General features: G+C 40.2%; 1 protein-coding gene across 2 annotated transcripts in view; it reads left to right on the top strand.

Annotated features, from left to right (window-relative positions):
- SEMA3B (semaphorin 3B) overlaps window positions 1-12,625 on the top strand; it is a 251,525-nt gene extending 238,900 nt beyond the window's left edge. For both annotated transcript variants that reach the window (XM_033925997.1, XM_033925996.1), the window contains exons 17-18: window positions 4,828-4,967; window positions 9,598-12,625. In XM_033925997.1, coding sequence (XP_033781888.1) covers window positions 4,828-4,967; window positions 9,598-10,059 — 602 coding nt within the window. In that variant the 3' untranslated portion in view covers window positions 10,060-12,625. The remainder of the gene's footprint in view (window positions 1-4,827; window positions 4,968-9,597) is intronic.
- Window positions 12,626-13,303: the final 678 nt, after the last annotated feature.

Below are 13,303 nucleotides of genomic sequence, written 5' to 3'. Positions count from 1 at the left end.
TCCTCCACTCCAAACTCACGGCTCATGCTGATCCTGAGCCTTCCCTCTGATACAACTTTCTGATACCTTACCTAAATATTATTTTGTTCACCTTAACCCATGGTGTGGCTCAGGGGCCCACCCTTGTTCATGTTATTACAATGTGGAAATAGCAAAGTGATGTACACAGGGAAAATGAATCCTAACTAGATATACGATGCTGGTTTCTAGAACAGAAAATGATCTTGGGAGTCATTGTAGACAGTACAAAAAAATCTTCAGCTTAGTGTGAAACAGCAGACAAAAGAGCAAACTGATTGCCAAGAATTATTCAGAAAAGAATGGATAATATCCTAATGCCCCTGTGCTTTTCTGTGGTATGACTACTTTGAGTATTATGTGTAATTCTGGTCATCCCACCTCAAGAAAGACAAGTTAAATTAGAAAAGATAGAGAAGGTAATAAAAAAATGATGACAGGGCTGGAATAGATCACCTCTGAAGAAAGGTTATTTATGCTATCATTTAATTGATCTTTTTTTTTTTTTCCAAATCTTTATTCATTTTAACATATACATCAAGTGTACAATAATTATAACTCATCATATTTCATTATCACTTGAAATTCCATACCAATATATTTCCAAAAAAAATTTTTCCCCCACCCCCTTCCATATCCATACATACATATTATATTTATTAATCAGTTAAAATATGCAGATATTTATTTAGATTATCATAACCCCCCCCACCCTCCCCATTTCTACAAATTATCCCATAAGGAAAAAGAATAGTAAATTAACCTTAATCATTATAATCTAAACTAAACTAAACTAAACATTAGGTTTGTATACCGCACCATCTCCGCATGCGCAGAGCTCGGCGCGGTTTACAGAGGTTAGGAGGAAAGGAAATTACAAAGAAGGGATATAGGAGAGGGACTGAGAAGATAGAGAGGGGCAGGGAACCAGAGAACGGGAGGAGATTAGATTTTTGAGAAGAGCCAAGTTTTCAAGCGTTTACGGAAGGATTGGAAGGAGCTAGAATTTCTGAGCGGGGATGAGAGGCTGTTCCAGAGTTCCGTGGTTCTAAAGGGGAGGGATGTTCCAAGTTTTCCTGCGCGGGATATACCTTTTATAGATGGGAAGGATAGTTTCAGTTTTTGGGAGGGTCTAGAAGAGAGCGGGTTTGAGGAATTCCAGAAGAGTGGGATAACGGGAGGAAGGACGCCATGTAGAATCTTGAAGGCTAAGCAGGCACATTTATGGAGGACTCTGGAGTATACTGGGAGCCAGTGAAGCTTGGAGAGGAGTGGGGAAACGTGATCGAACTTGCCTTTTGCGAAAATAAGTTTGGCAGCGGCGTTCTGAATTAGCTGAAGTCTATGGAGGTTTTTCTTAGTTAGGCTTATAAAGATGGAGTTGCAGTAGTCTAGTCTAGAGAGGATGGTGGATTGGACGAGGATTGCGAAATGAGAATGATGGAAGCAGGATCTTACTTTTCTTAACATATGGAGGCTAAAGAAGCATTTTTTTACCAGGGAGTTGAGGTGATCGTTGAAGGAGAGAGAGGAGTCTAAGATGATGCCTAGGACTTTGCTTGAAAACTCAAGCTGAAGAGTGGGGCCGGAAGGTAGAGGGATGGAGGTGGGTAAATGGTCTGAAATTGGACCGAGCCAAAGTAGTTTGGTTTTGGACTCATTCAGTTTCATTTGAACAGATTGGGCCCAGGATTGGAGGTTCGTAATACATGTGGAGATGTTGTCAGCGAGGTTCGAGAGGTTCGCATCGGTTTCAAGGAGGATGAGGATGTCGTCGGCTTAGGAGTAGAGAGTTTCTAGGGGGGATAGATGAAGGAGTTTCAGAGAGGACATGTATGGTTTCCTGGAGTTGTTTTGCTAACACCATATCCTGCTGAGTCTTTTGAAGTAAATTTTTAATGTTACATTTTAATATCTTCGCAAATGACAGGGGAAACAAATCCACAAAGGACAAAGTAGCAAAAATGAGTGGAATTTGTCCAATCAGAAAGGTGCACAAATAAAAGTGTCTTTCAACTCATCTGATTGATCTTTATTCATCCAAAGTTACTCAACCCGACATGTACATGTTTCGGCCCTAAGGCCTGCGTCAGGAGTCTACAAATCATATACAAAAACATTAATAAAACATATGAACATACATAGAAATATGGTAATTATTAAAAACAAGCACAAAAAATAAGCATCAAAATGTGAATACAAAAATAAACATGAATAAAAACAGCAATTTAATTCCATAAAAAATTAAAATATATAAGTATAAATTCCATGGATACAAAAATACATATTGTTTAATAAATATAACTAATATCACATATATAAAAATACGGAAATAAAAGATGTTGAAAAGAATAGGAGAAAGGGGTGAGCCTTGCGGGACTCCACATTTCGGCTTCCAGGCAGGGGATGAGGAACCGTTTGTGTTAACGGTGTAGGAGCGGAAGAGTAGGAATTTCGAGAACCAGTCAAGGACTGTGGAGCTTATGCCTATTTCGGAGAGTTGGAAGATTAGGATGTCGTGGTGAACGACATCGAAGGCTGCGGAGAGGTCGAATTGAAGAAGAACAGCGAATTTGTTGCGAGAATGGAGTTGTTGCACCTTAGAGATTAGTGAGGCCAAGAGGGATTCGGTGCTGAAGTTGGGTCTGAAGCCGAATTGGTGGGGTAGGAGGATAGAGAATCGTTCTAGGTAGGATGAGAGTTGGGTGGATATGATGGATTCTAATAACTTGGTTAGGAGAGGGATATTTGCTATAGGACGGTAGTTAGATGGAATGGTGGGATCAAGGTCGGTCTTTTTCAGTAGAGGGGACAGTGAGATGTGTCCCATGTCGGGGGAGAAGAGGCCCGATGTTAGGGCAGAGTTTATGAGGTCGGTGAGGGAAGCGATGGCCTGTGTGGGGATATTCTCGAATAGATAGGAGGGGAAAGGATCCAAAATGCACTTGCAAGTTTTAAGTTTGAGGCAGAGTTATAATATTCTATTAATGGCCTCCACACATCCTGAAACCTTTTAAAATGCCCATTTTGTACTGCAAGTAGTCGTTCCATTTTGTACAGATGACATACTGAGTTCCACCAGAAGCTGTAATTTAGTCTAGAACAATTCTTCCAATTAAACGTTATTTGCTGGATCCCCACACCAGTAAGGATCATCAAAAGTTTATTATTTGCTGCAGATATTTGGCATTTAGCCCTCATACACATTCCAAAAATAACCGTATCGTAGGACAATGCCACATGATTTTCCATCATTAGGTTAACTTGATCCCAGATTGATATCCAAAATGCCTGAATACATGGACAATAAAATAAAAGATGATCTAAAGTTCCAATTTCAATTTTACAATGCCAGCACTTATTAGACTTAGAGCAATCTAATTTTTGTAATCTAGTAGGGGTCCAGAATGCTCTATGCAACAAGAAGATTTAATTGATCTTTTATTGGGAATATACATCTTTTACATTATTTTATACTTTATGAGTTGGGTAAGACATTGGGTTGAAGGGACATCTCTTGTTTGGATGTAGCCTGGGTTCTGTGGTTAGGAGGGAACATGTTGATATATTTTTATTGTTACTGTTTTTATAGATATTTGCTAGTTTTATTATGTAACTCACTTCAAATTTTAATGGTGATGCATGGAAGAAAATGAAAAGAAAGAAAGTCAGGCTAAAAAGGTTAGGATTGATTTCTCAGCTTGGAGACGAGAAGTCCAAGACAAGATATAATAGGTACTTAAAATCAAGAGTGAGGTGGGACAGATGAACAGAAAACAATTATTTACCCTTTCAGATAATATTAACATCAGGATAAAGTCAATATATAGTGCGATGTAGCGGTATATAAGAAATAAATTACATTACATTACATTTAAAACTAATCAGAGAAAGTATTTTTTCACATAGCAAACTTAACAGCAGATGAAGATTAGAGTGGCCACCCAGCATTGCCTCTCTCTCCCTCCCTCCCCCACTAATCCTTCTCTCTCTTTCCTCCGAGTCCCATCCCTCACCACTATTATCCCATCTCATTTCCTCACCACAATATAACTCCATCTTTCTCTCTTCCTCCCTCCTCTCCTTTCACTCACTGATTCCTCCATCTTGGGTCCACATCGGCAAGAACAAATAGGAAAAGTGATCTTCCCTTCCATTGTCTCCCTGACTCCGGAAGCTGCAAAGAAAATGAAATCATGAGCAGGCCAGAGCCCTGTGCATGCTGTTGCCAGCTCTGCTCATCTCCCTCCTTCTCCTCTCTCCCTGAAACATCACGGGTGAGAAGGAGGAAGAGGAGGGAGATGAGCAAAGCTGGCAACAGCATGCACAGGGCTCTGGCCTACTCATGATTTCATTTTCTTTGCAATCTTCAGAGTCAGGGAGACAGTGGTGTAAAGACTCAAACAAAACTTCAGCAGACCCAAAGGGGTCTTAGAGATTTGTTCTTAGTCCTACACACTTATCTCAGAACCAGACAGTGGCAAGCAACGGAAGAGAAGATCACCCTTCCATCGTGGACTTAGGTAGGGAGGGGAAGTCAGTGCTTGGAGTTGAGGAGGCTTAGCCTTCCCAAGCCTCTTATATAGAGCATCTATAGTTTTAATCAGATTAATAGTCAAGGAGAGCACCACTTATCTCTGAGGGCAAAAAACAAGAAATGGTTCTACACTTTGAAATCTTCTGGATACTGCCAAGTGACCTAAATCAGCATAACCCAGCAAGGCATATCTTATGTTACCATATTAAAGGAGTTATGCAGAGTTCCTAAGATATATGCCAGCAACCAATGATGGTGCTTTTTCTTTTCAGATCACCAGAGAAACAATGTAGTAGAAAGGAAGCTGTATGGTGTGGAGGGCAGTAGTGCCTTCCTGGAGTGCTTGCCCAAATCTCTGCAGGCTCAGCTCATGTGGACTCATCAGAAAGGAAGTGACAGCCCAAGGAAAGAGGTAGGAAGTTAATTTCACATAAATACCGTGTTTCCACGAAAAGTATCGTATATTAATTTTGGGCCCAAAAAATGCACTAGGCCTTATTTTTGGGGTAGGTCTTATTTTTTTCATGTACAATGATCATCTCTCCCTTCTTCTTCTCCACCCCAATTCTTCCTCTTTCCTCTCCCCCACATGTGAAGCAACTTTCCTCCCCTCTCACCCATCCCCTTGTGCCTTCCCACTGCAGCATCTTTCTATCCTTCCCATCCCCCAGTGCAGCAGAACCCTTGCACACCATCTTTCTATACCTCCCTCCCATACCTTGTGCAGCAGAATCCTTGCCCTGCTTCTATCCCTCACTTCTGTGCAGCTGCAGCCGAACCCTTGAGAAGCCCCTCCACCGCGCAGCCGAACCCCTGCTGACCATCCCATCCTTCCATCTCTCCCTCCCATCCGAACCCCACCAACCGCAAGACCTACATACCTCCCTCCACAGAGCAGCGTCGGCAGCACTCTAAACATTCTGCTTCACAGCCTTCTACCGCCACGTTGCTGATGACATCATCAGTGATGCGGCAGAAAGATTGCCTCGGTGGGAGAATGCCGTGAAGCAGCCTGTTTAGACACTGCCAACGCTGCTCCGTGGAGGGAGGTAGTAGGTCTCGCAGTCGGAGGGTCAGCGAGGTTTCGGATGGGAGGGAGAGATGGAAGAGTCAGCGGGGGTTTGGCTGCGCAGTGGAGGCGGGGGTGGGGGGAAGAGCTGCTGTCGGCGAATCCAGGGACTAGGGCTTATTTGGGGGGAAACAAGTCATGAAGACACTGAGCTTTTTAAGTTATAGATTCAAAGTTTTTCATATTGAGAAACTTCCAGAGGTGGAAAAACCAGAAATGACTTGTGTGCTTATGGTCAGCAGATCAATTTACTTCTACGTTCTCTCTTGCCTTTTCTCTCCTCTCTCTCTTTACTTTTTCTCCCTCTTTTACCTTTAGCCACCCTGCAATGTGTTGCATAAATCAACAAGTTACTCTTTAAGAATAGAGGTGGTTCTTCCTATAGACTCGTCTCATCATTATATAGTACTGACCTAGAACCAGCAGAAAGGCTAAGGCAGTGCAATGGGAGAGAAACAGAGGTCAGAAAAATATCCCATAAATGTGTAAAACACAAAAGATAAAGAATTTTGTCAAGAGCAAAAAATAAGACTCCTTTGAGAAACCAAATATTTTGATTATTTCACTTGTCTTCTAAAATAGATACGTAATTATATCTCTGGTCCCAGGGGTTCTCAACCCAGTCCTCAGGACACACCTTGCCAGTCAGGTTTTCAGGATACCCACAATGACGATACATGAGATAAATTTGCATACCATGGATGTAGGGCATGCAAATCTATTTCATGCATGCTTGTTGCAGGTTTCTGAGTCTCACTGCATCTTTTCAAGTGGAAACCGACGTTTCAGCCACCATGCTGTGGCTTTCTTCAGAGTATGCTCTGAAGTCTGTAATTTGACTTTGTAAATACAGTACCCGAGGATTTGGTTATTTGTGAATTTTTAAGAAACGCTGCATCCTGGACCTTCCCCAGACCTTACCTGGTGGTCTAGCGGCGATGCAGAGCAGGATCGATCGTCCTACACTCCTGCCCCGTGCAGAGCCATCATCAAAATGGCTGCTGTGAGTTCCCGTTGTAGTCTTGAGACTACAACTGGAACTCACGGCAGCCATTTTGAGGATGGCTTTGCTCGGGGCAGGAGCGTAGGATGATCGATCCTGCCCCATGTCTCTACCAGACCACCAGGTAAGGTCTGGTGAAGTTCCAGGACACAGGAGGGAGACAGGGTGGGTCAGAGCCAACCCTGAAAGTTATCCACGATATTTTAATATTCGTGGGCTGGCTCTGCCCCTAACCCCCGCAAATATTGAGGGTCTGCTGTAGTGGATTCACTGACCTGATTGGGAACAGGGCAGTCCACCAATTTGAATTTGGCAGAAAAATCAGTTGATCAGAAATTTGAATTTTGTTGTGAAAGTCCATAGAAATGTCTCTAGTAGGTTTAAAGATGTTGTCCCGTGGAGCTAGGTACATGTCCTCTCAGGGTTTCCGCAGCTGGCATCTCATGCATATTCATATCCTGAAAACCTGACTGGCTAGATGTGCCCTGAGAAGTGGCTTAAGAATCCCTGCTCTAGTCCATGCTTGAAAATACTGTCCTACCACTCAGCCATCAGTGGACTTCAGATACAATAAAATCCCCTGACCTAAATGTTACATTTTATTATTTAAGTATTTTATTGATTTCAATATAATATAAAGTAAAACTTGTACAGAAAGCAAATTTAACCAAACATAATACAATCATAAATCCTTACTTAACTAATTAAGTAGTTTACAAGAAAAACTATTACGGTGAAATTAGCTCAAGTCCTCTTTAGATCCAAGAATTAGTTTGCAAGAAAAAACAAGAAAACAACCTAAAGAAGTAAAAGTGTGCCTATAGATCGGGTTGGGAGTTACTATTTTCTTAGAGCTCAGGTTGAATTTCTCCTTGTCCAGATGGGACATAGCCAGAAAATTAATCAAATGTTGAGGCTCAAAGAATACATATTTAATGGAATGATAACAGACAATGCACTTACAAGGATATCTTAAATAAAAGGTAGCCCCCAATGAGGTGACCCCCGGTTTCAAAAGAAGAAAATCACATCTACGTTTTTGAGTTTCCCTTGAAACATCAGGGAACATTTGAATTTTACAACTAAGAAATTCCTTCTGTTTATTCTTAAAGAATAGTCTCAGTATTCAAGATTTATCTATAGAAAGAGCTAAAGTAGCTATTAATGTTGCAGGTGTTACCAGTTCTTTGTCTGACTTCTCCAATATCTCAGAAATATTCAATATTTGTCCTTCAGTAGGAGCAGGTTGCTGTTGATACGACTTTTTACTGGGAAGATAATAGACTTGAGAAAATGGTGAAAGATTATCTTCCGGAACTCCCAATATTTCTATTAGATATCTCCTAAGCATGTCTCTAGGTGGAAAATTTATCAGACGCAAGTTATTACTACGCACCTGATTCTCTAATAGCTCCACTTTTCTTCTAAGATTTAAATTATCTTTAACTATGGTTTCCTGGAGTTGTTTTGCTAACACCATATCCTGCTGAGTCTTTTGAAGTAAATTTTTAATGTTACATTTTAATATCTTCGCAAATGACAGGGGAAACAAATCCACAAAGGACAAAGTAGCAAAAATGAGTGGAATTTGTCCAATCAGAAAGGTGCACAAATAAAAGTGTCTTTCAACTCATCTGATTGATCTTTATTCATCCAAAGTTACTCAACCCGACATGTACATGTTTCGGCCCTAAGGCCTGCGTCAGGAGTCTACAAATCATATACAAAAACATTAATAAAACATATGAACATACATAGAAATATGGTAATTATTAAAAACAAGCACAAAAAATAAGCATCAAAATGTGAATACAAAAATAAACATGAATAAAAACAGCAATTTAATTCCATAAAAAATTAAAATATAAGTATAAATTCCATGGATACAAAAATACATATTGTTTAATAAATATAACTAATATCACATATATAAAAATACGGAAATAAAAATACATATTATATTATTTTATAAATACAACTCATATAACATATATAAATCACAATGTTCAATAATAAAAAAACCTTCTCAAAAAAACCCATGGTAAATAATAAATATAAGACTTGTATAAAAAATATATATAAGAAAATATATATATATATAATGGCAATTAAAGCAATCAGTATATATGAACAACCAAACAAAATGATGAAGAATTAAAAACTAGAAAAATGTAATATATATATAGGGATAACAAATATATAATTAGGGATAGCACAAGGACAACTATAATATTATATTATTTTAGGTGGGATGGTTATAAAGCAACTAAAAGGATAATACTCTGAAATATATAAGGACAGCTACAGTACCTTGAAGATCTTTGGGTATATGAACAATAATGTAAACCACTTGAAATGCCGTTTATGTCTAAATAAAACATAAAGTAAAAGAATTAAAAGCTAATTAAAAATATATACCTAAAAAAAGATGATAGCTAATGAGAACGGCCTGAAAAGCACAAACCGAATAAACAAAAAAACAACGAGAAAAAACGCCGTGAGGAGCAAGTAAAAAAAGGGAGTGCACACAAAATAGATGAGGAGAACCCCGGAAGATGCATACTAATCATAGAACTTACCAAAAGAGAGGAAGTACACAAAAAGGTTTAAGGAGACCCCCGGAAGATCCACACTAATCGTAGAGCTTACCGAGTCAACAAGGAGCCATAAGCTTACAGAAAATGAAAAACTAAATCTCAGAAATACGCTCAAAACAGAGCCATAAAAGAGGGGAAAATGCATAAAACCATAAAACAATGGAGCACCAAACAATGAGAATAAAAACAAAAATGCAAAGCTTACCAAAACGCCATCGTGCCGTGACCTTGCAGTAAAGTAAAACTCAAAACAAATGGTCGCAAAGTGCTGTGCTTAAAAAGAAGAAACGCATGAAACGTTGTTTTGCTAACACCATATCCTGCTGAGTCTTTTGAAGTAAATTTTAAATGTTACATTTTAATATCTTCCCAGATTCAGATGGACAATCGGATTGTGAAGACAGACCGTGGTATCCTGTTACGTAATGTCCTCCGCAAGGATGCTGGCATCTACCACTGCCATGCCATTGAGCATGGCTTCACTCAGACTCTCATGCACCTCTCTTTGGAGATAATTAGCACCCAGAAAGCTGACTCCATCTCCCAAGAGGATGAGACTTCTGAGTCGCTATCTTCTCCTGTCAGCCGTAAAGTCTGGTACCGGGATTTCCTGCAGCTCATCGACCACCCCAACCTCAATACTGTGGACCAAGTATGTGAGCAACTCTGGATTCGCAAAAGTCATCAACCGAAGAAGAAACCACCACCACCACTCAATGTCAAGAATAAAGCCCACAAATGGAAACACCTGGAGGAGAAGCGGAAAACTAGAAGCCGACGAACACATGAGCCACTCCGTGCTGAGAGAGGCCCTCGCAGTGCTGCCATCTGGTGACCAAAGTCCTTGGTGCTTGTTCCATGAACTTTTACAGTTGAGCCTATATAGGTGAAATGAATTAAACAGAAAAAAAATCTCAATGAAACGTGTGAATCCCTCAGAAAGCATTATTGTGCAGAGGACAAAGGAACTCTTTTCAGTAAACCACTAATGTTTTAAGTTTACACGTGTAGTCTATAGGTAAAAGATTGAGATTAGTGTTAGCTGAGGCTCTTCGGAATTGGACAAAACTTATAAAAGTAAAAGAGAAAGAAAGAAAAACATGAAACGAGTGGGGCTTGTATATCTTTCATTACCAGTTAACATGGTAATATAGAAAAGCATTTATATAGTACAAAAATGAGGCCTTGTGTATTGGACCTGTATCAAGCCAAAGGAGAGAAGCAAGTGTTCCTACAAAGATAAGAAAGGTAGAGGAGGAATGGAGGCAAAAGCTTTGGCGTCAAGTCCCAGGCCCTGAGTCTCTGGTAGAATGCTATGACAAAAAGCAATATAAAGAAGACATCCATTTCTTTCTTGGCTTTTCTCATTCCCTGATTCTCAGTGTGGTGGAGCAATCCTTTTCTGCCTTTCTATTCGTCTGGTTTCCTTTTACAAGCTCCAAGTTTCTGTTACAGACTCATTTGCAGACTGCAGTTTTGAACCAGGAGCTTTGCAACTACTTTCTTCATCCCTTCCTAAACTTCCAACTCCCATTTCCAAAATGCCAAATGTACTTGGAAAGATGGCTGTCTGCTCTATGGTATATTCTGAACTGATACCATGATAGAATGAGCAGGTAATATAAACTCTTCTCCCCTTCCCTAGGACAACACAATCACTTACATATTTATTAATGAACTGTAACAGATGAACATAAACCCATCTGAGGAGAACACATCCTCAAACACTCCTGCTTTAGATTAAATGGTTAAAATCCTCTTTGTTAAAAGGACAATCTGAAAAATCTGTGGCTGGAATTTTCTTGGAAAAAAAGAGGTTTCATATTGTAAAATGTTCAGATGTTTCAGTGGTTGGGACCAGTGGGAAAGTTTGCATTTCATGATTGTTTGATCAAGAATGAGATGAGCTGCAGAGAACCTTCTGTGGCTGCAGCGCCAACCAATCTCAGCTCTCACTGCAAACACCCAAGACTCTGTATTTATTTGAAAGCTATATTGAGTTATGCTGGATTGTAGTATTACTTAGTAGTTGGTTGTGAATCAGTACAGCAAAGAACAGGACCAAAGTCCCCTCTGTCCTGACCACCTTCAATAATAGGTCCAGAAAAACTGGCCTTGCACACCACCAGCTAAGACATAACAGGAGAAAATGTTTCTGTCCAAGTAATAATCACCCAAACTGCTTTTATGTTTATTAGGATTTTATATACTGCCTATCAAGGTTATCTAAGCGGTTTTTACAGTCAGGTACTCAAGCATTTTCCCTCTCTGTCCCGTGGGCTCACAATCTATCTAACGTACCTGGGGCTATGGAGGATTAAGTGACTTGCCCAGGGTCACAAGGAGCAGCACAGGGTTTGAACCCACAACCCCAGGGTGCTGAAGCTGTAGATCCAACCACTGCGCCACGCACTCTGACAGTTATTCCTATGAAATGGCATGTATTGCCAGTTAACCAGTGTGCTTCCATTATTCAAAGATTCCCAACAGTTGAAAATAATTCCTTTGAAAACTGTGCAAACATGGCAGTTATAAAATGACCAGCTGCCTCCATGGTACTTATCTCCCTTCCTTCTGGTTCAGTTAGTTATAGTTTATTGTTCACAAGCAGGAAAGGCCAAAATGTACTTGCAATCATCTGGGACTACAAGACTGAGGACTCTATAAATCATAGTACATTTTTCTTAACTTGTTTTTGCTCAAAAGATATGGGGTTATATTTCTATCTCCAAAGGAAATGCTCGAAAATGTATCAAATTCACAAAGTGATTGAAGAAGAGGGATAAAAGATCAACATCTTGATGTCATCAACAAGGTTTTGAAAGTCCAAATGCCTGGGGGGAATGGATTTTCATGGCTGATGAGGTTTTCTGGGAGGGCATTATCATTTTTGGCTCTCAACCGAGACCAAATAACCAATGGCAATATCTTCAGCCCCAATTAAGTCACCAGGCAGAGGAGTGGGCTTCAATTCAATTCTTCAGCCCTGTTTAGGGCCTGGGAGGCAGCAACAGGGAGAAAAAGAGGGAAGAGGAGGCTGGTGAGGGTACAGATAAAAAAATAGGAGAGGCAGAGAAGTGTAAGAGTAATGAGGTGTATAACCCTGGGTTCAAATGCTGCCAAGGCAATTGCTTAGTTTATGTCCAGAGTGGTGGGAACACAGTACATAAAACAAAATTTCTTTGTTATTGGGACCAGAGTCAGACTGGCTTACACCAGGATACCGAATAAGCAGTTTTCAGACTTTCAGCAAATTACACTACTCCTTCCATATCCGTGGTTTCTGTATCGGCGGATTTGGTTATTTGCGATTTTTCGGCTGCTGATTCCACCCCCAAAAATTACATCATCATTAAAGTTCTTTTTCCTTTTACTGTACCAATAAAAAAGTTTATCACTTACCATTCACTCTGAAAGTCGCTGCTTCCATGCTTTCTCCCACAAAATCGCTGTTTCCCTGCTTCCCAGTGTGCACTGAGAAAATGCTGCTTCCCAGCATCCATAGAGAGAAAAGCTTCTTCCCAGCATGCATGGAAGGAATCGCTGCCTGCCTGCTATTAGCCCTGAAATTGCTGCTTACTCGCGGTTTCAATAATAAAAACGACGACGTTTTCTAAAAACCGCAAATAACATATAAAAAGTTATTTGTGGTTTTTCCATATTTGCGCCTATGGTCCACCCGCATCCCCCGTGAATACAGATGGAGAAGTGTATTCCATACAATTAACTCGGCCAACTCCAAATAATCTGTTATGAACCATAGTCACTTATGACCTGATTCTAAAAACGGCATCCCAATTGTAAGTGGCGTAGGCATCCTACCACTATCTAACGGACCAATTGGGACGCACGTTTAAAAAACAAAATTGATGGGGTGAAGGACGTTTAAAAAAAATTTGATGGGGTGAAGGATACCTACAATATATGTATGGAGATGTCCAGGCATGCCTAAGGCCAGAGTAGGCATAGTTTACACCAGAAGTGGCCTTAAGCGTGCCTAGGCTCTTGTAGGCACGAGTCAGATGCCTTAAATGTAGGAGTGTAAAATTCTGGCCTACATTTAAACAAGCATATTTAGA

The sequence above is a fragment of the Geotrypetes seraphini genome, chromosome 17 (genome assembly GCF_902459505.1).
Source record: "Geotrypetes seraphini chromosome 17, aGeoSer1.1, whole genome shotgun sequence".
In the NCBI taxonomy this organism is placed as follows: domain Eukaryota; kingdom Metazoa; phylum Chordata; class Amphibia; order Gymnophiona; family Dermophiidae; genus Geotrypetes; species Geotrypetes seraphini.
This window is presented reverse-complemented; position numbering and strand designations above follow the sequence as displayed.